This window comes from Panthera leo, chromosome E1, assembly GCF_018350215.1.
Source record: "Panthera leo isolate Ple1 chromosome E1, P.leo_Ple1_pat1.1, whole genome shotgun sequence".
Lineage (NCBI taxonomy): Eukaryota > Metazoa > Chordata > Mammalia > Carnivora > Felidae > Panthera > Panthera leo.
This window is the reverse complement of record NC_056692.1, coordinates 22451465-22474508: the sequence shown is the minus strand read 5'-3', so window position 1 is coordinate 22474508 and position 23044 is coordinate 22451465. Positions and strand designations below refer to the sequence as shown.

Here is a 23044-nt window from a genome sequence, read left to right as displayed (position 1 = left end):
TTGTTCTGCTGCCCTGTCTGGCTGCTTGGCCCGAGGAGGCTGGAGAAGGGGGTGGAAATTTATGTAGGTCAGCGCTCAAAGGAGCAGCAGCTTTTGTCTCCACAAAGGACAGAATAAAGAGAGTCTTATTCTCAATACTGATGTGAGACTGAATGGTGCCTATTCAGAAACACCAGTGTGCTGGACTAGAGTCAGGGTGGTACCAACCCCTCCTGTCCCTTCCTCCCAACACACTTGAACCAGCAGGTAGACACCCAGACGAGGTTAGAGCTGGCCTCCAGGCCGACTGGCAAGCAGCCTCCCAGCGGAATATCACCTTAGTTGAACACACTGGAGGGGGTCTGGGGGAGGCAGTGGTCCTCAATCTTAGAGACTCAGACACTCCAGCATGTTCCAGAGGTTGAGTCTCATGAACTTAACTCAGAGATGGACAAACAAGCCTGACGACCTGTTGATAGTAAGACAAAAAAAAAGAACTCACTCTCTGGAGTCTGCAGAATGGAAAACGTGGAAGCTGGTCTGTAAGGAGAGGGCAGCCTGATGAACCTGCGCCAGCCCAGAGCATGAGCTGCACACACAGACCCGAGGCTGTGGGAGTGGTGTGACCAGAGCTGGGAAGTCAGGGGCTGGGGCGCCCTCTCCCAGGTCCCAGGCAGGGAGTGGGCACGCGTGCAGTCCCTGGTCCAGAAAACTGCAGACTGGGCGCTGTGCTGAGTGCTTCACACAGGTTATCCTGGATCTGTTTACTCTTCGCAGCAGCCTAAGGACACAGGCACAAGTCCTCTCCTCATTCCTCCGGGAGGAAGCAAGGCTCAGATGTCACAGCCTCGGAGTCTCGGCTCGGATCTGAACCAGGCCCATCCCTGCACTGTCCAATGTGGTAGTTATTAGCCACATGGGACCATTTAAAGTTGAATTAAAATGAAAACTTCAGTTCCTCAGTTGTGTTAGCCACATTCCAAGAGCTCCATAGCTAAGTGTGCCTAATTTATTTTGGCTAGTGAAGATTTACAGGGTATTTCTATTGCCAGAGAAAGTTCTACTGAACAGCACTCCTCTACACTAAATTGTTTTCCTTTTATTCAAAGAAACCAGCCTCAGTGGCACGAGCCTTTCTTGGTAAGGATGCTGTGTAGGTTTTGTCCTCGGGTGGGTTTCTGACTTTCAAAACCAGTCTTGCTTCCAGATTCGGAGGAGGCAGATCCTCCTGGAGCCCTATGTCCCCCAGAGGAGTAGCTCACACAACCTCGCTTCTGTAGAAAGGCCCCATTTTCCTACCTGATCCTGGTGCCCTCCCTTCAAACCAGGACCCATACCCTGGAAGAGGAGAACACAGAGAATTAAGTCATAAAATTCATTTTGTTTTCTTTCAAATAAGGATTCATTCCTGGCAAAAAGGGCCAAGATGAATATAAGTTCCGCCAAGTATAAGAAGCGTTTCCGAAGGCAATCTTTTAAATACAACTTTTAAAATGAGCCTGCAAGTAAAAGGGGCAAGTGGCTTTGTGGACGGCCTTCAATAGCCTTAATCGCTAGGGAAGTTACAGGGGATGGGGGGCAAGGCCAGGGATAACTGCAAGAGATTTTATTTATGGGGGGGGGGGGGCGCGTGGGGAAGCTGCTTTTGAAAGAAAACAAAGAACCAAACCAGCACCCAGATCTAAAAGATCTATGTAAACCAGCAGGAGAAAGTGATTTCCCTGGAGGGGTGCCCACAGCAAGTCCATCCTGGTCGGGAAGAGACCAAGCATGGCTGGCGTGTTCTGAAAATGCACCGCTTGGAGAAGAAATGCCACCCGCCTCCCCTGGTTCCTGGGGCCGCCTGCCTGCCCAGCAGGAGCACAGGCCTGTGGGGAGGCAGGAAGAGTGTGGCCAAGGGAGACGGAAGGCTGCGGTCCTAGCAGGGAGCTACCAGCCTCCGTTTCCGGATACATGCCCAGATCCACTCCGGGGAGACCTGCTGGGCCTCAGGGTTCTCGTCCCTGCTCCCCAGCACGTGCGTGGCCGAAGCCATGTCAAATTCCTGCACCAGGTCCCCATCGAATGCCACAAAGTAGCGTCTGAGACGGCTGAAGTCTGGCGTGGAGGGTGGCAGGTAGAGCCGCACCCCAGTGAAGATGTCCAGCAGCACCTGCAAACGCACAGGGGTCAGCGCGGTCAGCAGTGGGGCCGATGGGCCTCCACAGAGACGAGCACAGGCCAGATACTAAGGGGACTTGAGACACAACAAGAGCCAGAGATGAAGCCTAGTGGTCAGGACACCAGCACGGAGAGTTCAGTGGAGAAAAGGAACAGGCACTGAAATCCATGTCCTCCAGCCACTCTAGAGGAAGCACCCCCCTCCCTCCCTGCCTAGAGGGAAAGGAGGAAGACAGGGTGGGTCCCCATGCGGGGACCTGGAGAAGGGGGAAGTACGTGTCCGAGAACCATCCGGCAGGCGGGACCAGTGGCTCTCGGACTCCGGGATGCCGGCTGATCGAGCAGTCCACGGTGCCCAACTAGCTAGGCTGTGGGGTCAGGAGCCCTCCTCGGCTGTGGACGGATTCAAGGGCTTCGCGCAGGGAAAAGACGGGAACGGTTCTACACGTCTGCCGGGGACGGGGCTCAGGGCCTGACTTGCCAAACTTAGGTGCTTGCTTTGGCTAGCGGGGAGGACTGTGTGCCTCCGTCACACGGTACAGAGATCGGGTGTTTACTTCCCACGTCCCCCCTGGGCCAGCCTAATCACTGGCCTCAGTAGGTGCTCAATAGCTGTTGTCAAACCAATGACCGAGAAGGGGCTACAAAAGGCGAAGGGCTCTCTGGGGGACAATCACCAAGCCAGCGCCCTCTCCCCGCTCCGCTCCGCTCCTCGTGGGCTCGGTCTGCTCTGGCCCCGAGCACAGACAGCACAGACTCACACGGCCAGCCGCACTCCACCCAGACTGGGCTTCCTCCCCTTTCTTTAATGTAAACTGTGACTTGGGAGCGGCAGCCCGATGGGTCCCTGCAGCCTCTCAGCGAGGCCCGGCTGTTCTATCTCCTGCCTGCGGGCACAGCTCTGCTTCCTCTCTGCTGGCTGGCCGGCCGCCTCTGCAAGGCAACGAGAGGGCACAGGGTGGAGCAGCGGCGCTGGCAGCTGCGGCGGGGTGGGGTGCGTGTCTGGCCATCAGTCCCCAGACATCGCTCATCTCTCTGTGTTCCGGTGCAGGGTAGGGAACGCACAGCCCCGGGCCAAGCCGGCCGCGGGTACCCCGCCATTTTTCCCCTCACCTTTGCTTGGCCCGGGGGCTCGTCGGGAGCCTTCCGCTTCTCTCCCACTCTCACAGGGGGAGGCTTCGCTGTGGGCTTACTACCTGCGGGAGAGCGCGGGGTTAGAACTAGGCGGTGGGGAGGAGAGCGGACGGACCCCGGAGATCAGGGCAGCATGCAGAAGGGCCAGGCCCTGGCTCTCCTAGGAGCACGGCTGAGATGGGAGGGGAGCTCAGAGGGGGCTTATCCAAAGGTCAGGTGGGCTCTCCTGGGGTCCCGTCACTCAGGTTTACTGAGCAGATGGAGGGGGCCCAGGAGAATGGCTTCTGGCCCGCGGCTGGACACACAACAGGAACACGGTCAATGTCTGCCATGGTGGATGCAGAGAATCACACGATCTCAGAGCTGGAATGTCAGACCGGGTGCCTGTCCTTCGATGTCTGCCTTCACACCACACTCATCCCCCCAGCCCCTCCCTCCTCCTCACCGCCTCGGCTGTCGGGGCTGCTCCGCCTCCCTCCTGCCTTCTTGGCACTGGTGGAGGGCTGCTTCGGGGAGGCCCTGGAGGCAGGCCGCGAGGTAACCTCGTTCTCTCCGCTGCTGCCCCTAGTAGTGGAGCTCCCTTCATCTCCGGCCGCCACAGTGAAGTCTGCCCTCTCCTTGGACAGCTGGTACAGTTCCTGAGGAGAGGCACGGAGAATATCAGGTGTGATCCTTTCCTTCCCTTCCCAGCCACTGGCCTCTGAGGTGTGTCTTAGGTCTGTGTGGCTAAGGAACAAAGAGGGGAGACAGACAAATAAATGGCAGGGAAAAAAGCAGCTGGCTTTCTTGGTGTGTGTGTGTGTGTGTATATGTTTTTAAGTTTATTTATTTAGAGAGTGAGGGAGGGACAAAGAGAATCCCAAGCAGGCTCCCCGCTGTTAGCATAGAGCCCAATGCAGGATCCGATCCCACGAACCGAGAGATCACGACCTGAGCCAAAATCAAGAGTCGACCGCCCAACCGACTGAGCCACCTAGGTGCCCCTCAGTGCTTTTCTAAACTCCGGCCCTGTTTCTTAGGGAGTCGGTACAAATCACTGTTCTTTGTCCCCTGGTTCTTCTCAGCAGCATAGACCACAGCCTGGGGCCAGCCCCCGAGCAGGAAGCCGGAGAGCAGCACGGCATTCTCCCTCGGGGTGCTGCAGCTCCTGGCCCTGTGACAGGTGGTCTCCCTCCACTGCCCTTCTGGTCTCAGGGGAGAGAGAACATGTGAGCGGGCCAGACAGCTGGGGTGCCAGGCCAGGACAGCAGGGCAGAGGACACACATGCAGTGTAAGCAGGCACCTTGAGTTTGGGGAGGTCAGTGGCAGATTTCCAGTCCTTATCATCACGGATCCGGGTGCAACGAGGGAATCGGATGGAGATTCCGTCGGCCGTGTGAGCCTCAGATTTGGAGAACTCAGCCCCTGTGATCTCCCACACGGCAGCTTTCTGTCAGGAGTTAAGTCAGGTCACTCGCTGGTGAAGCAGGGAAGCCTCTCCCAACCAGCTAGAAGCAACACAGACCCGTTAAAACCAAAAAGCACTGGCTAACAGGTGCTGCTGATGCTATGTGACCTTAGGGAAGTTCTGGCTCTCCTCCAGGGTCTCAATTTCTCTGTCAGTGGACAGAAGGAACTGGGCCTGGTCACTTCGAGCAAACCCTCTGTGTCTAGGGGAGGTCAGTGTCATCCTCCCTCTATTGAGGATTCCTCAGGGCTGACTGGCCCATCACTTGGCTGCCCGGTCTAGACCCCCATCCTCAGGTGGGCTCTCCGCGAGGTTGAAACGGCATCTCTGTGGCCCTACGGAATCGGCAAGCTCGTTCTGTGGGCTGAAGGGCCTCGGGCCACTGGGCTGATACCTTTGGGTCTGGAACTATGAAGTCCGGGTAGTAGATCTTGTTGATTTTCAGCCAGCTGGGTATCTTGCTGGGATCCTGGAAGACAAAAGACGCTGTGCTGGGCTGTTCCCACGCCAAAACCAGAAGCAGATGCTACTCCCCTCCCCGGTCACAGGCTTGTGCAAAGAGGTGACTGTTCACAGAAGGCTGACCCTCACCCCAGGGGATCCTCCCTGCCCAGAGAGAGTGTGGCCCAGGGGGCAGGCGGGCCGGTCTGCACAAGGTTGGCACTCAAAGACTCTGAAGGCCTAATACTGCTCCCATGGCCAATCAGCAACTCTCTGTGGAGACAGATCAACGATCCCCACAGTCCCCCAAGCACAGCCAGTCTCAGTGACGACGGCCAGTCCAGAGGCCCGGGCCGACCAGGTCCCTTCCTCACCTTACTGATCTTCACCATGTCCAGTTCCTTCTGCAGGCGGGCAAGCGTCGCATCATCGTGGCCTCCCGAACACTTGGTGACCGTGCACCACTTCTGGCTGCCTGGGTCATAGCAGCCCATGAGGAAGATGGACATCATGCCACCTGAGGGGGGTGGCGAGTTAAGTTGCGGATGGAGGGAGCCGTTGCTGTCAGCCCCACGTGCCCAGTGAGGGGCAGCCTGCTGGAGGGAAAAGCCCTGGGCCCAGGCATCAGAGCGCCGAGTGCCCCTCCTGGATCTACCTCCTCTACCTCTTACTAGCCGCACAAGTTAAACCTTTATGAGCCCCAATTTCCTCTTTAGTCAATTAGGGACAATCACAGAGAATTTGTCAGATTCCGGTGAGTAAAACAACTTGAACAATGTCTGGCACATAGTAGATTCATTCCTCAGACCCCAGCTTCCCCTCCAGTCAGGAGATTTTGAGATTTTTCTCTGAGTAGAAAGTGGCCAGGCCCCGAGGAAGTAGTTGATGGTGAGCGTCTTAATGCCAGGTAGCATAGGGTACTCTTGCCTGACCTCTCCCTGCCCAAGTCTATAGCTCTCACATAGATGTCCCCACCTGAGGTGACACAGGCCAGTCTGGGGCCCTTGATCCCAGAACCGTGGAAATCATGATGGGCCGTGCTGGTAGATTAAGCCAGCAAAAAGGCCAGCCTACACCCTGAGTGGTGCCTGTCAAAGAAGTCCCATCCAGAGGCCGCCCTGACCTTTGCTCCCTTGCCCATAGAAGGCCCCAAGGACCACCAGGTCAGCTGTGTCAGCCATGGCCCCCTCGTTCAAATAGTCTTTCTTGACTTTCAGCCAGTGCCGCTTTCCAGGCTCGTATGTACCCTGAGAGGAAAAAGCAAGAGAGATTCAAACTAGAATGGAACCCGCAAAAGGGTGGGATTTACCTCTTCCTTTGACATTTCGGCTCTACCACAGTGCCCGGCCCGCTCTGGCCAAGACCCCCCAGCTCACGGCCCAGGAAACATACACAAACCCATCCTCTAGACACAGAACGGAGCTGTGTGGACCCTGGAAAGGGCCCTGCTGCAGCCAGCCCCGGCCACCTCAGGCTGACGCCGCCCTCTGCTGGCCAGGGCTGGAGAGACCGGGTGGGTGGGGGAGCCCGCAGGAGAGAGAAGGCGGAGGGTGTGAGTGGCTGAGTGGCTCACCTTCACGTCCTTCAGCACCAGCCCTTCCAACCCCTCTCGGATGACCCGGTTTATCATGTCGGCCAAGTCCGAAGCTTTCTGAAGGATAACAGAGAGATGCTGAGGTTGGCATGAGAACAGACACTGCTGTGGCGGGGAGGTGGCCGCGGTTCCCTTTCGCACGCTAGTGCGGGGCCCACTGGAAATACCCCGACTTGAGTACGACAAACCAAGGTCTTGCAAAGCAGGGATTCTCCCAACCAGAAAGCTACTGCGGCTGTGAGACATGGGGAGCCCGTCGCAGAAGAGTGTTTCATGCCCTGTCCTCCCGGGGGTGACTAGTGGACGACATACACACGTCGGCAGCCCCCATAAGACAACTGAGACTCGTTCTCCCAGTCACATCTGACCAGGGGCTGTGTGTCCTTTCAAACCACTAGGCGGCTGTCTGGGGTGTGGTCTTTGCTCACAGTGACTTGCTTCATTTCTGAGAACATGATCCGGTTGGGAATTTCAACCATGTTATCATGAAGAAACTTCCGCCGCTCACACAGAGGCCTAAGGGGGATGAGAGAGCTGAGGTCAGGGTCCTCCGACCCCCATCAGGAATTCTGAGGAGGGAGGGACTCAGCGACGAACTGCTGCTTCGCGAGAGGGACTGCCATGGCTCAAAGCCTCCCTTGTGACCGAGCTGCGGCACAAAGGCCACTTCACCCTCGCAGGTCCCGTTTCTGCTTCGTGGAGCACTGTGCGTGTAGCAAGTGTGCTACTTCTTAGCTCCCTCCTCCCCAGCTCTGGGTACAAAGAGGCACAGGCTCCAGCCCCTTCCCCTCCCTCCTTCCCAAGGTGAGCGAGCCCTTGCCTCCCTACTCAGGAGCCAAAAAGAGCTCCCTCACCTGTCCATCAAGCTGATGTCATTGAAGTAGATACAATCAAAAACAAACAGGCAGACTTTAGCATCCTGGAAGGCAGCTTTCTGTAAAGAAAAATGAGATAGGAGATACATGAGGGACAAAAACAAGAGGGCAGAAAAAATAGGGAGTCCCAATCCACTTCTGGAGACCCTCTAAAGCACTGCACAGAAAAGTCTTGACATGCTCTGAAGCCCTGGGCCACAAGGGCACTTAGCACATGGTCCTAAATGGAAATCAACCCAATTCTAAGTTCCCCGTACTAGCTCCTTTTATGTAAAAAACAAAAAACACATCTAAACTCAGGGCTACATTCAGAAATAGTTCAGAAACAAAGAATAAGCCTAACCTTGAGTGAGTGACAGATTCCCCATCATTCAGACCAACAGCACGCATACGTCCACGTCCACATGCGCACACATGCTCCTTCCCACATGTGTGGCCCTGAGCCAGTACCTTGTGCACCCCAAGAGTCCCAAAGGGCAACGGTTTGCCTGTCTTAGTGTCGATCAGGAGCACCTCAGAGTCCAAGATCATGCTGTGGCCCCCAGGGAAAGCCTGGGGGATATAGTCCTTAAAGTGGGCCACCTGGAGGCAAAAGGGTGACTTAGGTAAGGGACAGAGGAACGGGCAGCAGTGACCTACATCCGAGCCAGAAAGCAAAACCCAGGCCCCACAAGGAATGCAGAACATCAACACGGGGAGCCAAACTCATGTGCAAAACAGACCTAAGCCTTACCAGCCATTGAGACCAGAGGAATGGGTATTTCGGACCCAGGAAGAGGTGGGCCTGGGTTGAGTCCCCTGAGCCATGGAGGCGAGTTTGGAGGAAAAAGGAAGAAAAAGGGTGTGGAGTATGCGCAGGAGCAGGTGGGGGTGGACAAACATGAGAGGAGGGAGTGCGGCCAGGCAGACACTTGTGGGGAGAACAGGTCAGCTACAAAGAGGTGGATGGAAAGGAAGAAATGAACCCTCTTAGGAGCAGCAAGGAAACAGGAGGGTCTTCTCTGAGAGCTTGAAATCCACAACCATCTTCAAAATGAGTAAGAAAGGATGTTTGGAATTAGAGTTTTTCCTGATAGAGGTAGAAACCTAGTCTCTGATAGTTCCAGAGAGGGAGGAGTCCCACCGTCACCCTTGCTAGCCCCTGCCAAGTGATGCCAGCAGTGAGGTCCAGAGAGCGTGACTGCGGCCCGATTCCTCCCCTGGGCCGGGCACGCAGGCCCTTGCTACCTATGGGGCTGGAAGCTGGGACAGGAGAGGCCTGTATACCTGTCCTGCTCTGCTTCAATCCCCAACCCACTCTTCACAAACCCGAAGTACAGGAGAGACAAGGAACGAATGAAGCTTTGGAAAGGGCTCTACACTCCGAAAAGCCAGGCTCGAACTTCTTCCTGGGTAACAGAGGTGCCCACTGAGCAGCTGCTCCCTGGGAACAGTTCCTCGGCGGCTTTACTGGGTCCGACCACGCCAGTGAGCCTGCGCTCCTCTCCCCAGGGAGGGCAGTGCTGAGCTCTCCTCTGGACATCTGAAATGAACAGCCCGAGGCTCAGGGCTCTAGCAGGAAGGCAAGGGGAGGGGAGCACGGGAGCCACCCAACAGGTCCCCTTCACCCCCGGAGCTCTGAAAAATGGAGTCTGAGCAAGAAGAGAACGGGTAGCAAGGACAGGAAGTCCATCTACTCACAAGCTCCTGGGGCCAGATGTTCCAGGTGCTTTCCCCTGAAGACAGCCCCAAGGCTCACAGAGGCCCTGGTGCTGAGAAGGACTGAGGGGTGAGGTTCTTAACGCCCCTGAATGAAGGACAGGAGTCTGGGCTCCCAGATGTCCCCACTGGACTGTTTCCATCAGCATGTAAGCCTCCAGGGGGCAAGAACCTTTGCCCATTTTTTTACTGCTGTACACCCACTACCTAGAACAGTGCTCAGCACAGACAAAACACTCGATAAATATTTACCAAACTCATGAACGACAGTTCCACAGCCTTTTGTACCCGACCTGTAATTTAGCTCTGAGAAGCACACGGGCATGGAAACGTAAGAGACAAGCACTGCAAGTCACTTGCAAGGTGAGCTCACTGTCCCAGTGTCACAGTGGGCAAGGGGAGCATCACTGTCCCCTGGGGCTCTGTTGACTTACCCAAGTCTGGGCTCTTTGGCTGTCCCTACTGGGCAGCCCCTCGTTATGAGACTCCAAAAACAAACACACGTTCATTCAACAGATACGAGAAAACCCCTGTTGGGTACCAGAGCTGAAATGACTACGGAACCCTGCCCCTGAGAGTCTTAGAGGCGGGAAGGTTAAGAAAGTCCTGGCAGAAAAGAAGGAACCTATACCTTGTGAGGCAGGACGGGCTTGAGGCTGCGGCTGAAGTAGCTGAAGTGGTCTCCGTTCTTATGCACCTGGACTCGCTCCCCGTCATACTTGATCTCAGAGAACATGCCGTTAGGACACTTCTTCATCGCATGTTCGATGGACTTGCAGGCCTCGGCCTTGGGGTGAGGAAAGACAAGCCTGGAGACTTACAGGTGCTCTCCCACTGGGGGCTGCTCAGCAGGGACAGCCCCAGAGTCCAGGTCCCGGGGAGTGAGGACCGGAGGATGCCCTCAGGGCTGGCACGGAGCTTGCCTTTTGAAGACTACGAATGTGATTCATTTTAAAAGAGTAATAAACTTCCACTGAAACAGCATTTCGTTTTCTTCTCAATAATTTAAGATCTTGCAGGGTCTTGGCTTATTGTTAAACACACCGGTCAGCAAAGGAGGTACGCAGAGGTAAGATAAGGGATGCAGAACGTTGACAGGGGCTGGCAGGGCGGCAGCGGTCAGGGACAGGGGTCAGGACAGGTCACAGGAGTGTTTTTTCACATACCAGGGCCACCCTGCCTCACACAACACTGACTGACTACCATTCTGGGGCTATTCACGGGTATAGATCAGACATAGCCCTGCCACACCCTCCATGTGCTATCTTACATGAGGGACGCTGTCTTAGCTTCATGGTTGAGAAAACAAGACGTTCAAAGAGGTTGAGTCCTTACTTAAAGTTATATAGCTGGTCAATGGCAGGGCTGGTGTTTGCAGCTAGCCCCAACTCCAAAGCCTGGGGGTTAAGCACTAAGCTACAGAACCCATGCCACTCTTCAAATAAGTGACAAGTTGTACAACAGACTCTGGAGAGAACTCTTATAAAAGTCAGAAAGGCCACTACTGCCGGTGACAAGAGTCCTGTCCCCGGGATGGTGAACTCAAATTTGGAGCTGGCCATCCCACATTCCCGGGAGGGAGAGAACACTTCTGCGCAGGCGTTAGTAGCACACACAAGGCAGGTTCACAAAAGGCACTGCACCAGCTGGAGCAACCCAGGGACCGCATAGTAGGCCCGGCAGCATATGTGGAGGGGCCCGATGCACAGAAAAACCAATGCCAGAAAGGAAATCCCACATCTCGTGAAAGGAACAGAGGCTCAAGATGATCTCAGTCACACCTGGTCTTCATTCCTTGAGCTGTGCTTTCCAGAAGAATGAGGCCAAGCCACCCTGTCATAAGCAGCTCGGCTCTGGCACTAAGTCTCAGAGCTACTTTGGGGTAGGTCACAGACTCTCAGGAGTTACTTAATACATCCACCTGTTTTCAGGAAAGATGACTGACAAACCATTCTAAGTAGATGCTTCAGAAGATTTCATACATCACTCGTGTGAGGGAAGGAAAAAACTAAGAAGGGCCAAGTAACTCATTCAAGATTCTACAGCTTGCTGGCAGAGTCGGGCCTAGAATTCAGGTATTTCTGCTAGATCACGCCGCCTTCTCTGTTACCTCTAATTCCCCGCGGAAACATACCCCTCCACAATTCCACTGTTCCCTCCCCAAACCCCTCCAGCATCGTACCCTAGCAGATCTCACAAGGAGGGGGAGTATCTGGAGCACGTGGGGCCGGAGCAGCATCCTTACCAGCATGGGCTGCACTGGCGTCATCAGTGAAGCCTGGACACTCAGAGCTCGTCTCCGGCCTGGCTCCTTCTCCACCTCCTGCTCATTGCGGAGGACTCGCTCCACCACGTCCTGCAGGTTGCGTGAGGCTTTGAAGGCTTCATAGGCATTGGGGTCAAGGGCATCTAACCTGCCAAGGCAGATGGGAGCAAGGAAACAAAACCCACTGTCTCTGACCTTACTGCTTTAGATAGCAGTCAGTTCTCAGAGAGAGAGCATCTCAATACAGAGGGGAAGCTGACGCTCTATTGTCTAAAGCCTTTCACAGGAAAACGAGCTCTTGAAAAACTCAGCATTTTGAGATACTGGGCCTCCATGGGTGCTGCCACGGCAAAGAGGGGGCTGGGGCGGACAAGGAACTCATATTCTATTTTTTGAACATGCTCCATACTTTCCGTTTTAACAACTGCGTGAGAAGGGGATCCTTACATTTTACGTGAGAAAACGGAGGCTGAGCTAGGTCTAGTGATGGGTCCCACACGAAGGAATAAGGCATAATGAGGATTTAAATCTAGATCAGGACTCCAAGGCCCTGACCCCAGCTGGCAACAAAGGAAGTTGGCAGCTCAGGCCATCAGAGGGGCTGGGACTTACACGTGTTTTGCACCTGAGTTCATCTTCAGGTCATGTTTGATCAATCTGATGATGCACTTAAGGTCATTGGCTGTACACCTAGGGGTGAGGCACATTCAGCTTGGTCTCTGCAGAGCTGTGGACCCCCAAAGCCTCCTCTCCTGGCGATCGCATCTCCCCACGCCCAGCCCCACGAGGCAGCTCCCCCGACCTGGACGCGATGTCCTGCAGGGCCTGCTGTTGCTCATCCTCCTTGGTGAGCTTGGAGAGGCAAAGGAGGAACGCATCTACCTCTTGGATGGTGAGGAGGCTCTTGGCAGCTGGAGGGAAAGACTTGCTCTGCTCAAAGAAGACTCTGATCGTCTCTGACACGTCACCCTGTCTCCAAAAACCAAAATGGCTCTGCTGCAACCCCAGAGTGGCCGAGCGTATCTCCCAACCCCCAGCACTAAAGGTGAGTCAGGGATTTCAATCATCACTCCTATTCCCAGCTCGCACATATTGGCGTCACTTCTTGGAGACTGTATCCCACCCACAGTTCCTGGAAAGGGCACCTCTACCCGCCTTAGGACCTGGCCATCTGCCTTGGCTGAGAAGTGACGCAAGGAGGGACTAATCCAGGACGCAGCCAATTGGGTTCCTGGTAGAATTTGGACCAAGAAACAAATATGGTCATCAGGTAAGGGCAGCGCTCGGTTAGAAACTTTCTATGCTGCCAAAGCTGGAGTTGTGAACAAACAAAAGCTGAATGTTATACCAAGTTACGGTGAAAAAAAAAACAAGAAAAAGGAGGGCCCAGAATGAGAACCCAAGGAGAGCCAGTGGGAAGTCTCAAACCCCGTCGCTGAGATCTAGGCCTCTCATGGGGTCAGCAGTCCAATTTCCGTCCTCAACCTTGTGACACTAACGGCTGTGGCCTCTAGTAAAGGAAGCTCTCTCTAAAAGGAAGCTTGCTCAAATGGGTTTCAGTTTCCTAAAACAGTATATGCCCCAACCAGAAAAAAGAGGTTGCAGGTGCCTGGCTCGGCAGAGCCCCACCTGGAACGCCGCCCACCCTCCCCTTCCTCTGACCTGCTCTAGGTCTCGTGCCATATCATCTGGGTTGCAGTTAAAAATGCGGCTGAAAAGCTTTACAATCTGCTTATCGTTCAAGTTGTAAACACTCTTAATAACACCTGGCAGCAGCAGCTTCACTGTTAGGTACACGTCACCGTGGAAACCATCTGGAGGCAGAAGAATAGAACCCTTCTTGAGAAATGGGAGCTTAAACAAACACATACATAAACTCAAGGAACTGAAAGAGATGTCTACATCGCTGTCTGTGCTGCCACAATACCCTGTGTACTTCATCACAGAGGTAGAGGCTACCGCATCTGGTGGCTCGTGGCTTACGCATCTACCTCCCCGGATGAACTCCCACAGGGAGGAGCCACTGTTTTGCTTTAGTGTCCCCAGTGATGAGCACACTCAGATGCTCAATGATCATTTGTTAGATGAATCGTTCACAAAAACCTTATCCAACATGCAGGATAGTGAACTTTCCTCTTGGTCAAATGCAATAGGTCCTTCCGGCCTTCTGGGGATAAAATAAGGGCAGCAGAAGAGTGACGCCACTGTGCTCCAACAACAACTGGCTGTGCTCCCTGTGGAGCCTGATAAGAAGTAAAAATGGGGGCGCCTGGGGGGGCTCAGCTGGTTGAGCATCCGACTTCAGCTCAGGTCATGATCTCATAGCTTGTGAGTTCGAGCCCTGCACTGGGCTCTGTGCTGACAGGTCGGAGCCTGGAGCCTGCTTCACATTCTGTGTCTCCCTCTCTCTCTGCCCCTCCCTGCTCACGATCTCTCTCTCTCTCTCTCTCTCTCTCTGTCAAAAATAAACATTAAAAAAAAGAAGAAGTAAAAATGCAGGGCTCATTCTTCAAAATTATTAAGAATTTCAAGTGGCATCTGGCTGGCTCAGTGGGTAGAGCATGCAACTCTTGATCTCAGGGTTATGAGTTTGAGCCCATGTTGGGTGTAGAGGTTACTTAAAAATGAAAAATCTAAAGAAAAAAAAGAATTTCAAGATGGTATTAACAGAAGATTACACCAAAGCAAGCTCCCCCTCTCCCCCCCGTGAAACCGTATAGTTCACATGCCCACGAAACCAGTCACGACTCTGAGCTCTTCAAAGGAAAAGCCCATCCAGGATGTTCTAGGCCCCACCTCCTGCTGAACCTTTCCGAAGGAAGTCCTGTATGATCTGGGTCTTCGTGTTGTAGCTAGGATTTTCAGCCACCATGGCACACAACTTCCGAAACTCACGTAGCAGACAATCCTTGTGCTTAGGGTCACATCTGCTTGAGGACAGGCTTGCCTTAGGGGTAGGGCTTGAGCGGGCTTCCCCAGAGTTGTTGGGCTTGGCTGTTGGAGAGAGAAACATGAGGGAGGATTCACTGGCCTTGCTGAGAAAGAAAAAAGGGAAAGTGACAAGCCATCTGCTGGAGCTTCACTTAATCCCCCAAAATAGCCCTGTGGGGGGGATATCATTATTCCCACCTTACAGGTAAAGAACAGGCATCACAGCTATTAATGGGAAAGAAACACTGGCCTCACACCCATGCAGGTGCCCAGCTGACGCGCATGTGTTTATATGAGTGCCGCACAGAACAGGTCACCTTTGTGCCGAGAGCAGACCTCAGCAATGGTAAAGCTGACCCCAGAGAAGCAGGGAGGAGAGCAGAAGAAACCAAGCGACATATTAGTCAGTGGGAAATCATCACTACCGCAGACTGTTGGGGCTGGAAGACGCCTTAAAGATTACCTAGTTCAATCTCCTCATACTGATGAGGAACCCAAGACCAGGGAGAAGGCGTTTCCAGCCTTTCGCCACTCCCACCCGCCCATCACTTCTTTCTTCTTGCCAAAATAACAGGTATCTGGCTAAATGAGCAAGACTTTCCTCCAGACATCCCCAAATGGTCCTCTCTTACTTACTTGTGGCTATTTACAAAGCAAATTCTGTTCTGCAAGCTTGCAGCAGATCCATTAGCAAGCAGACTGCTGACATAAGCTTCCTCTTGTCTGGGGTTTGTAAATTATGAACCCATCCCCATCTCTGACCCGGAGTCTAAAGAGGATTTTAGGGGACAAAATCTCCAAAGTGTCGACGTTCAGCAGGATGCGAGAATTTAGAACACCCCATTTCTCTCAGTTCCTCCCAAATTTCCCTCCCTAGGACCAGGGCCCTTCCAGAAACATGCTGTCCTTATTGCTACCTGAACTCTTCTGTACTTCTGTCTCTGGCCTACCACCACACAAAAACCAAACCTCAGAGTTTTAAAACAATAAAACCCCCACAGAATCAGGCACTGTTTTTGCAATCTTTTCTCCATTAGTGCTCATGAGAATACCGGGTGGTAAACGAGGCAGGTGTTACAGTTCCCACTTCACAGATGAGGCCACAGAAGCTCAGAGGTAGAGCGACGTGCTCCCCTGAGCGAGCTGTCACATGCTGGGACTTCTGACTTCAAGCCTACGCTTCTTTCACTCACAAAAAGCCACCTCCGCGCACAACTTGTAAGGCCATGTGTTTGGCTTTACTTTCTTTACCTGAGTCACAGAAATGTCTCCAAATGATAGAGGCAGCAGGGTGCAGGGAAAAGAGCACAGGCGTTGGGAGTTAAACAGACTTTAGCGTAAATACTAATTCCATAATGAACGCTGGACGTCAGCTTTCTCTTTCATAAGACAGGCCTCGTAAAAGTACTTCGTAAGGTTAACTGAAGAACAAACCAAATTACATGGGCAAGAGTCCCTACCTAGCCCAGTACTACCTGTTACACAGGACACACATGCCACCTCCCTTCTTCCATACTTTCAGCTCTGGTTTGGGCAAGGTTAGGGATGCAAGTTCTCAAACTTCGTTCAGTACCAAAAAACAAGGAAGCTTTAGGGCAGGGTATAATCATCTCCATCCGACCCAGGTGACTACTTCAAGGGCAAAAAGTCCTGCCAACACAAAACCTCTTTAGGCTGTCACAGAGATTCACATATACAAAGAAATGCTTGCTATACAACTGGAATGCTGAAAATTAGCCATTACCTGCCTCTGCTCAGAGGAAAGGGAATTATGAAGGAGGCTAGATAGATAGCACAGAACTTCCACTCTTAGCCAGAATCCCAAATAGGATTCCAAACTAAAAGAACCATAATGGCTAAAGCAGCCCTAATCTCTCACCTGCAAAACCAGAAAATTTCCGAGGATTGGTATTGGTGACAAATGAGGCACCTTTCACTGGAGACGTCACCTGGCCAGTGGCTGTCAGCTTAGCCTGGACAACGGCTTTCTTCTTTGGTGTGCTTGTTGCCTTGGAAGACAAATCTGTAGGACCCCAAAAGAAGGGAAAATATGTTTCAGTGAACACTCCCTGAGAAAAGCTTCCAAAGAACCTCACAACTGCTCTTACAGCCTTGCTTGGTAAGTTACTACCATGGCATTACAAAGGTTGGCTGTGGACTGATCTGGTTTTGTTTCAAGTTTATTTATTTATTTTGAGAGAAACAGAGGGAGGGAGGAGCAGAGAGAGAGGGAGAGGGAGAGAATCCCAAGCAGGCTCCATGCCAACGTGGAACTCGAACTCACAAACCATGAGATCATGACCTCAGCTGAACTCAAGAGTCAGACACTGAACGGACTGAGCCACCCAGATGTCCCTGGACTGATCTTTTTGAGTGAAGCTAGTGGGTAACAGAGTACTGGGGGCAGGGGAAGAAGGAGCAGGTTCTGGCAACAAAAGACCCCATTACTCTGCCTCTGTTAGTAACTTGTATTTTCATCAACACTCTCTACTTCTTATCCCATATATAATAATCTCCAGATTTGGGGAAAATCAGAAAGCACATCTTCACAGATAAAACTTGGGGACTCAGCTCCATGGAATTAGCCCCCTGATTTATAGATGAACAGGAAAGTAAAATGAAGATGGAAAACAGAGCAGGTCAGGTTGGCACAGGCAGGAAAAGCCCCAGCTGCTGAGTTTTTTGAGCTGTGTGACAGTCTGACTCTACCTTGTATTTCTCTTCCTCTGAAGGAGATTAGTTAAGAAGTGACAAAGGCTAAGGCCAATGGCCAAGTCAGGACAGGATGGGGAACCTGAGAAAGGAGTATATGTGAAGTAGCTTTCTCTCTTGGAAGTCTTCTCTCCTCTCCAAGAACAATGATAGATAGATGCCCATTTTTTTTTTTTTTAATCTTTTTGCCCATTTTTAGAGCCACTGCTATAGTTCTCCTTCAGTGACCAGAACTATACTTAATTGAAGATAGGATTACTTTAAAAATGAACACATGAAGAGTGCCTGGGTGGCTCAGTCAGTTAAGTGTCTGACTCTTGATTTTGGTCATGATCTCATGATTCGTGGGTTTGAGCTCCACATGGGGCTCCGCACGGACAGCGCCGAACCTGCTTGGGATTCTCTCTCTCCCTCTCTCTCTGCCCCTCCCCTTCTTGCACGCTATGTCTCTCTCTCTCAAAATAAATAAAGTTAAAAAAAAAAAAAAAGGTCAATATGAGCACAGGAAGGTCATAAAGGACTAAATGGATTTGGAAATACCAGTGTAAGATTTCTAAAATATGCACACATGTGAATATGTACATGTGCATATAGATATATCTGTGTATGTATATGCAGCCGTTTTTGCATATGAACATACATTTTCTAGTTCTGTCTGCTAAAAGAGCTTAAAAGCAAAGATACTTCATGATAACAAGGATACAGAGCATCTAGATTTTGTTCTTTAAAGCCATTCCCCACTAATAGAACCAGAACTCTTCAGAAATGGCAGATTCCAGGGTTATGGTAGGATACACATGAGGTAAACCTAAGAAGGGCACCTGGGGGGGTTAGTCTAGTGGAGCACGTGATTTTTTTTTTTTTTTTTTTGAGAGAAAGAGAGGCAGAGAGCAGAGAGAGAATCCCCAGCAAGCTCCACACTGTCAGCACAGAGCCAGATGTCAGGCTCGATCTCATGAACTGTGCAATCATGACCTGAGTCAAAATCAAGAGTCGGACACTCAACAGACTGAACCACCCAGGCACCCCAGAGCATGGGACTCTTGATCTTGGGGTTGTAAGTTCAAGCCCCACATTGCGTGTAGAGATTACTTTAAAATCTCAAAAATAAGAGGCGCCTGGTGGCTCAGTCGGTTGAGCGTCCGACTTCAGCTCAGGTCATGATCTCACAGCTCCTTAGTTCGAGCCCCACATCAGGCTCTGTGCTGACAGCTCGGAATCTGCAGCCTGCTTCAGATTCTGTTCTTCCCTCTCTCTCTGCCTCAACCCACTTGCATTCTGTCTCTGTCTCTCTCAAAAATAAACATCCAAAAAAAAAAAAAAAAATTAAATAAAACCTTAAAAATAATAAGGAAATAAAATAAAAAAATAAAGTAAGCCTAAGAGCATTATGCCAGAAAATTAAGGAAGTACTTTAAAATATTTTATTTTGTTAATATAATTTATTGTCAAATTGGCTAACATACAGTATGTAGTGTGCTCTTGTAAAATATTTTTAAAAAAGGGCACCTGGGTGGCTCAGTCGGTTGAGCATCCAACTCTTTTTTTTTTTTTTAACTTTTTTTTACATTTATTTATTTTTTGAGAGACCGAGAGAGACAAAGCACAAGATGGGGAGGGGCAGAGAGAGAAGGAGACACAGAATCTGAAGCAGGATCCAGGCTCCGAGCTGTCACCACAGAGCCTGACACAGGGCTCGGACTCACAAACTGTGAGATCATGACCTGAGCCAAAGTCGTACGCTCAACTGACTGAGCCACTCAGGCGCCCCGCATCCAGCTCTTGATTTGGGCGCAGGTCATGATCCCAGCATCATGGCATCGAGCCCTACATTGGGCTCTGTGCTGAGTATGGAACCTGCCTGAGATTCTCTCTCTCCTTCTGCCCCTCCCCCGCCACCGTGTGCATTCTCTCTCTCAAAATAAAAATAAGTTTTTTAAAAAACATTTTAAAAAATGATGAGGCATCTAGGACACAGAAACCAGCTCAAAGGGGTTTCCCAAGTGGCCAACTATGGGATAAGTACCAAATTAATAAAATACAATAAAATTACAAGCCACCAGGAAAAAGTAACCTGTGAGTCCATAGGATAAGAAGTTGAAAGATAAGAGGGTGTGATGGTAGGTACTCTAGTCTTTAAGAATATCAACGGCATTTAAAAAAAAAAAAAAAAAAAAAAAGACTACTGAAATGTTCCACATTAAGGAGGACAAAGAGACAACAAAATGCAATACTGGATCCTAGAGTGGGATTCTGTACCAGAGACAAAAGCTATAAAAGATACTGTTTGACCAACTGACACAACTGAACACAGATGGTGGATGTAAGTATTATATAAGGCATCGATTTACTGGAGCTGATAACTGTTATGGTCACATAAAAGAATATTCCTATTCTTAAGATATACACACTGAAGTACTTCAAGGCCAAGGCCATAACATATGCAACCTACTCTAAAATGGGTCAGGAAGAAAACTGCGCGCGTGGACAGAGAGAGTAACAGCATAGGAACACAAATGATAACACAAAGACAACGAAATGGTAACAACAGGTATGTCTGGGGAAAGGGAATAAGAGCTTTCTTTTTTTCTTTTTTTATCCTCACAACTCTTCTGTGAGTTTGGAAATGTTTTCAAAAAGTTAAAAAAAAAAAAAAACACAACAAAAAAGAAGGCAGGCAGGGAGGAAAAAAAAATGGGGTCCTACTCTCCCCCTCCTTTCTCTCAGCACCGGTTCCCCACCCACCTGCAATGTGCTGGCTTATCTGTTCCTTCTCATTATCTTCCAGCTCTTCCCAGCCTTCCAGCTCGGTGAGGTCCTCAATTTTTTTTGTGGTGGCCCGGGCCCGCTCCAGTTTCTCGAACATGCATTTAATGTGATACCACTCTTTCATATCGCCCCCGGACTCTGAGAAGGGGTTGGGCACCACTTTGCCGATCCGGCATACGCCCTTCACGATCTTTTCCTTGCACTTTTTGCAGCCGGCCGTGCCACGCTTGGCGTAGTCCACACAGAACCGTTGCTCGGCCATCTCACAGGGGCCACTGCAGAGTCCCACATGCGACCCCGGCAAGAAAACAAGGCGGGTGGCACGTGGTCTTAGACCGCCTTTCTGGGATGACAGAACGGCCTTTCTTCTCTGGAGGAGGCCGTGCCCATGAAACAGCTCTGTTTCTGACCAATGGCCGAACTGTCTTCTGTCAGGCCAGCGATGTTGTTCTCCGAAGAGGCAGAGTTCTTTTCGCCCGAGTGCGCGGAGGGTTGGGAGGAAGAGGATCTTGAAAGTCAAAGTCATACAGCTGCATGAAAAAGAGGCAGGAAAAGTGACATATAAACCAGAAGCTAGGCTTCCACTGTCCCCAGAGGCCAGAGTCCTAACACAGTCCATGCTGACTAACTAAACATTTCCCAAAGTATTAAAGATTTCTTGCCTACAGGATGAAGACAAGTTCAAAACAGGAAAATTCAGTTTGCAAAAGGGTGTTCAAGTATCTAATGCACACATGTACATCTAGTAAATCATAATCAAGGGGATCAAATCCAAATAACATAAAAGCTTTTCTCAGGCCATCAGCAACATCCGATACTCGTAATGGATGATGACTGGTAAGTATTACAAGCTATCCTGAAGTTTCTTTTTAATCACCAAGAAGAACTGCATTAGGTTTGTGAAGTTTTTAATGTGAAGAAGCATAACATATATGCCATCCTCTGAAAATAATTCACTATACAGACTTGTGATGTAATCAGATGACCTACTTTGAGAGGCCATTAAGTGGAGAGCCTAGAACCAGACTGCTTGGGTTCATATCCCAGCTCATTAGCTGTGTGACCTTGGTAGGTCACTTCACGTCTCCCTTCCTCAATGTCCTCAACTGTAAATATGGAAAACGATAGTACCTAACTTGTCATTCTAAGAGGAAGGCCCAAAGAACAGAGCTGGGCACACAGCACAGGTTCAATACCCATTGGAAGCATTTATTCTTTAAGGAGAGGCTCCCTCTGTGCAATCAGCCTGTTCATAATTTATAGCACCTCGAATCAGGGAATGTTGAAGCAACGGATGGCAAGAATCAAAGGAACTGATAGATCAACCCGCACGGAAACAAGGGATTATGTCTACCTGGTATCCCCCCACCTTTTTATATTCATATTTTCCAAAGTATCTTCATTATTCTCATTTTAAATATCCTGGAAATTCTTTCCAGCCCGCACATGCTTTGCAAAAAGGAAATAACGTTAGCTGTTTACAATGACAGGCAGGCTTTACTTCCTGTAGTGCAACATGAAGCAGAGAAAGAAGGCAGGTGGATCGGGATCAGGGATGGGAGTGCGACTGGGGCTGTTCAGTTGAGTGACTATATTATTTTTGAGAAAACCCTTAACTCCTTGGTGTCTCAGTTTCTGTTCTTTCCAAAGTAGGGAAAACAATACCTACTCCACAGGATGAGTGGGAAAATTTAAAGGAGTCCATGGATGGGCTGGGGTAAGGGGCTCTGAACTCCCTGAAAACGTACACAAAGTGCGCAGATTCATCAAGGGGCATTCTCTTGGAGAGGAGGTCTGCAGAGGTGAGTTATGTGGGCAGGGCAGGCCCATCGGGGGAGCCCAGGCCGAATTACGTTTCCACGCGGTCCTCAGAAGGATGTTTGGGAGGCGCGCCCCCTCGCTCCGCACGGAGCCGACCGGAGAGCGCGGCGCAGCACCCCACCCTCCGCGGGGCCCGAGGCCCAGGGCGAGCTGGGCCACGAGGAGGCACCACGCTGCTCGGAGCAAGCCCGTGTGCTCGCAGCCCCCAACGGCCGCCGCGCAGCGTTTCCTCCAGCGTGGTGGAGAATGAAACGGCTGGGGCCCGAACGCAGCCCGGGCCGGGAAGCGAGCGCGCCGAAGCCGCTCTTCCCGGGGGGCCTTCCCCGACGCCTTCGCGGGGGTGGGCTGAGCGACTGGCCGGTGCGAACGCCCGGGGACGGCCGCGGAGGAAGCGGGGAAGGAGTTCCTCGGTTCGGACCGGCCAAGGGCGCGAGGACACGGCCCGGGGCTGGGGAAGGGGACGCGGCCGGCAGAGAAAGCCTCCCGACACGCACGGACGGGCACGGACGCGCACCGGCCTCGGCGCGGCCAGCTTGGTTCCGCGGGGGCCCCGGGGGACCCTCCCGCGCGCGGAGCCGTGGGGGTCCCCGGGAACGACGGGCCAACCCCCGTGGGCTCCCCGGGGGCCGCCACGTCACGGAGGGTGTGCCCCGGGGCTCGGCGGGCGGGCGGGGGAGGAGCCGAGGGGGCTGGCTCCCGGGCCGCGCCGAGCCCCGGGCCCCCGGCCCCCCGGGCCGCCTCCCTCCCCGCTGCCCGGCCCCGCCGCGCCCGCCGCGCACCTACCTTCCCCGCTCCAGCGCACACCGCAGGCCTCGCACCGGGCGCCCACAGGCCGCGCGCCGCCACGACGGTTGTAGCGCCTGTCTCTTTAAATCCGGGTCCTTGAGCCCTCGCAGTGCGCAGGCGCAGAGGTCCGGGCCCAAGGTGCTCTACGCGTCCCCGCCCCGCCTGCCACGTGGGCGGTGGTCAGGTTCCGCCGAGTGCGGCTTTGGGAACGGTGTTGGGGTTTGGGGGTGGTTACCCGCCTGCGGTGGAGGTCAGGAAAAGTGGAGGTGCCGGGGGCGGGGGGGGCATGGTGGTAGCTGGGGTCGCACCCTGGCCTGACCTTCAGAGGATCCCCCCCCCCCCCCCCGCCCCGATGCGTTCATAATGTTAGAGATGCTCCAGTCCTTAAATCGAATGGTTGAGAAACTGTTTTGCAATGAGCTTGGGGAAG

General features: G+C 52.2%; 1 protein-coding gene across 4 annotated transcripts; it reads right to left on the bottom strand.

The window, feature by feature from the left end:
- Positions 1-974: 974 nt before the first annotated feature.
- LIG3 (DNA ligase 3) lies at positions 975-22717 on the bottom strand. Of its 4 annotated transcripts, none has more exons than XM_042916416.1 (20): positions 22612-22717; positions 19984-20537; positions 16406-16549; positions 14392-14589; positions 13258-13409; positions 12398-12564; positions 12208-12285; positions 11575-11743; positions 9961-10116; positions 8082-8213; positions 7611-7690; positions 7185-7272; positions 6736-6813; positions 6286-6409; positions 5537-5679; positions 5116-5190; positions 4557-4703; positions 3719-3911; positions 3253-3335; positions 975-2131 (listed from the first exon to the last, which is right to left on the bottom strand). In XM_042916416.1, the coding sequence occupies exons 2-20, from the start codon at positions 20531-20533 to the stop codon at positions 1898-1900; spliced, it is 2991 nt and encodes a 996-aa protein (XP_042772350.1). In that variant the 5' UTR covers positions 20534-20537; positions 22612-22717; the 3' UTR covers positions 975-1897. The 4 variants fall into 4 exon arrangements, with proteins under 4 accessions (XP_042772350.1, XP_042772349.1, XP_042772351.1 ...); XM_042916415.1 differs by lacking the exon at positions 22612-22717 and adding an exon at positions 21756-21883; XM_042916418.1 differs by lacking the exons at positions 975-2131; positions 22612-22717 and adding exons at positions 2915-3072; positions 21756-21883.
- Between the last annotated feature and the right edge of the window lie 327 nt (positions 22718-23044).

Coding starts and splice junctions, on each gene's coding strand:
- LIG3 (XM_042916415.1), bottom strand. CDS start 21,784: ATGCCCCTTGATGAATCTGCGCACTTTGT. Junction 4,704..5,115: donor TCATAGTTCCAGACCCAAAG/GTATCAGCCCAG, acceptor AACTCCTGACAG/AAAGCTGCCGTGTGGGAGAT. Junction 2,132..3,252: donor AGCCCCCGGGCCAAGCAAAG/GTGAGGGGAAAA, acceptor GTGCGTTTGCAG/GTGCTGCTGGACATCTTCAC.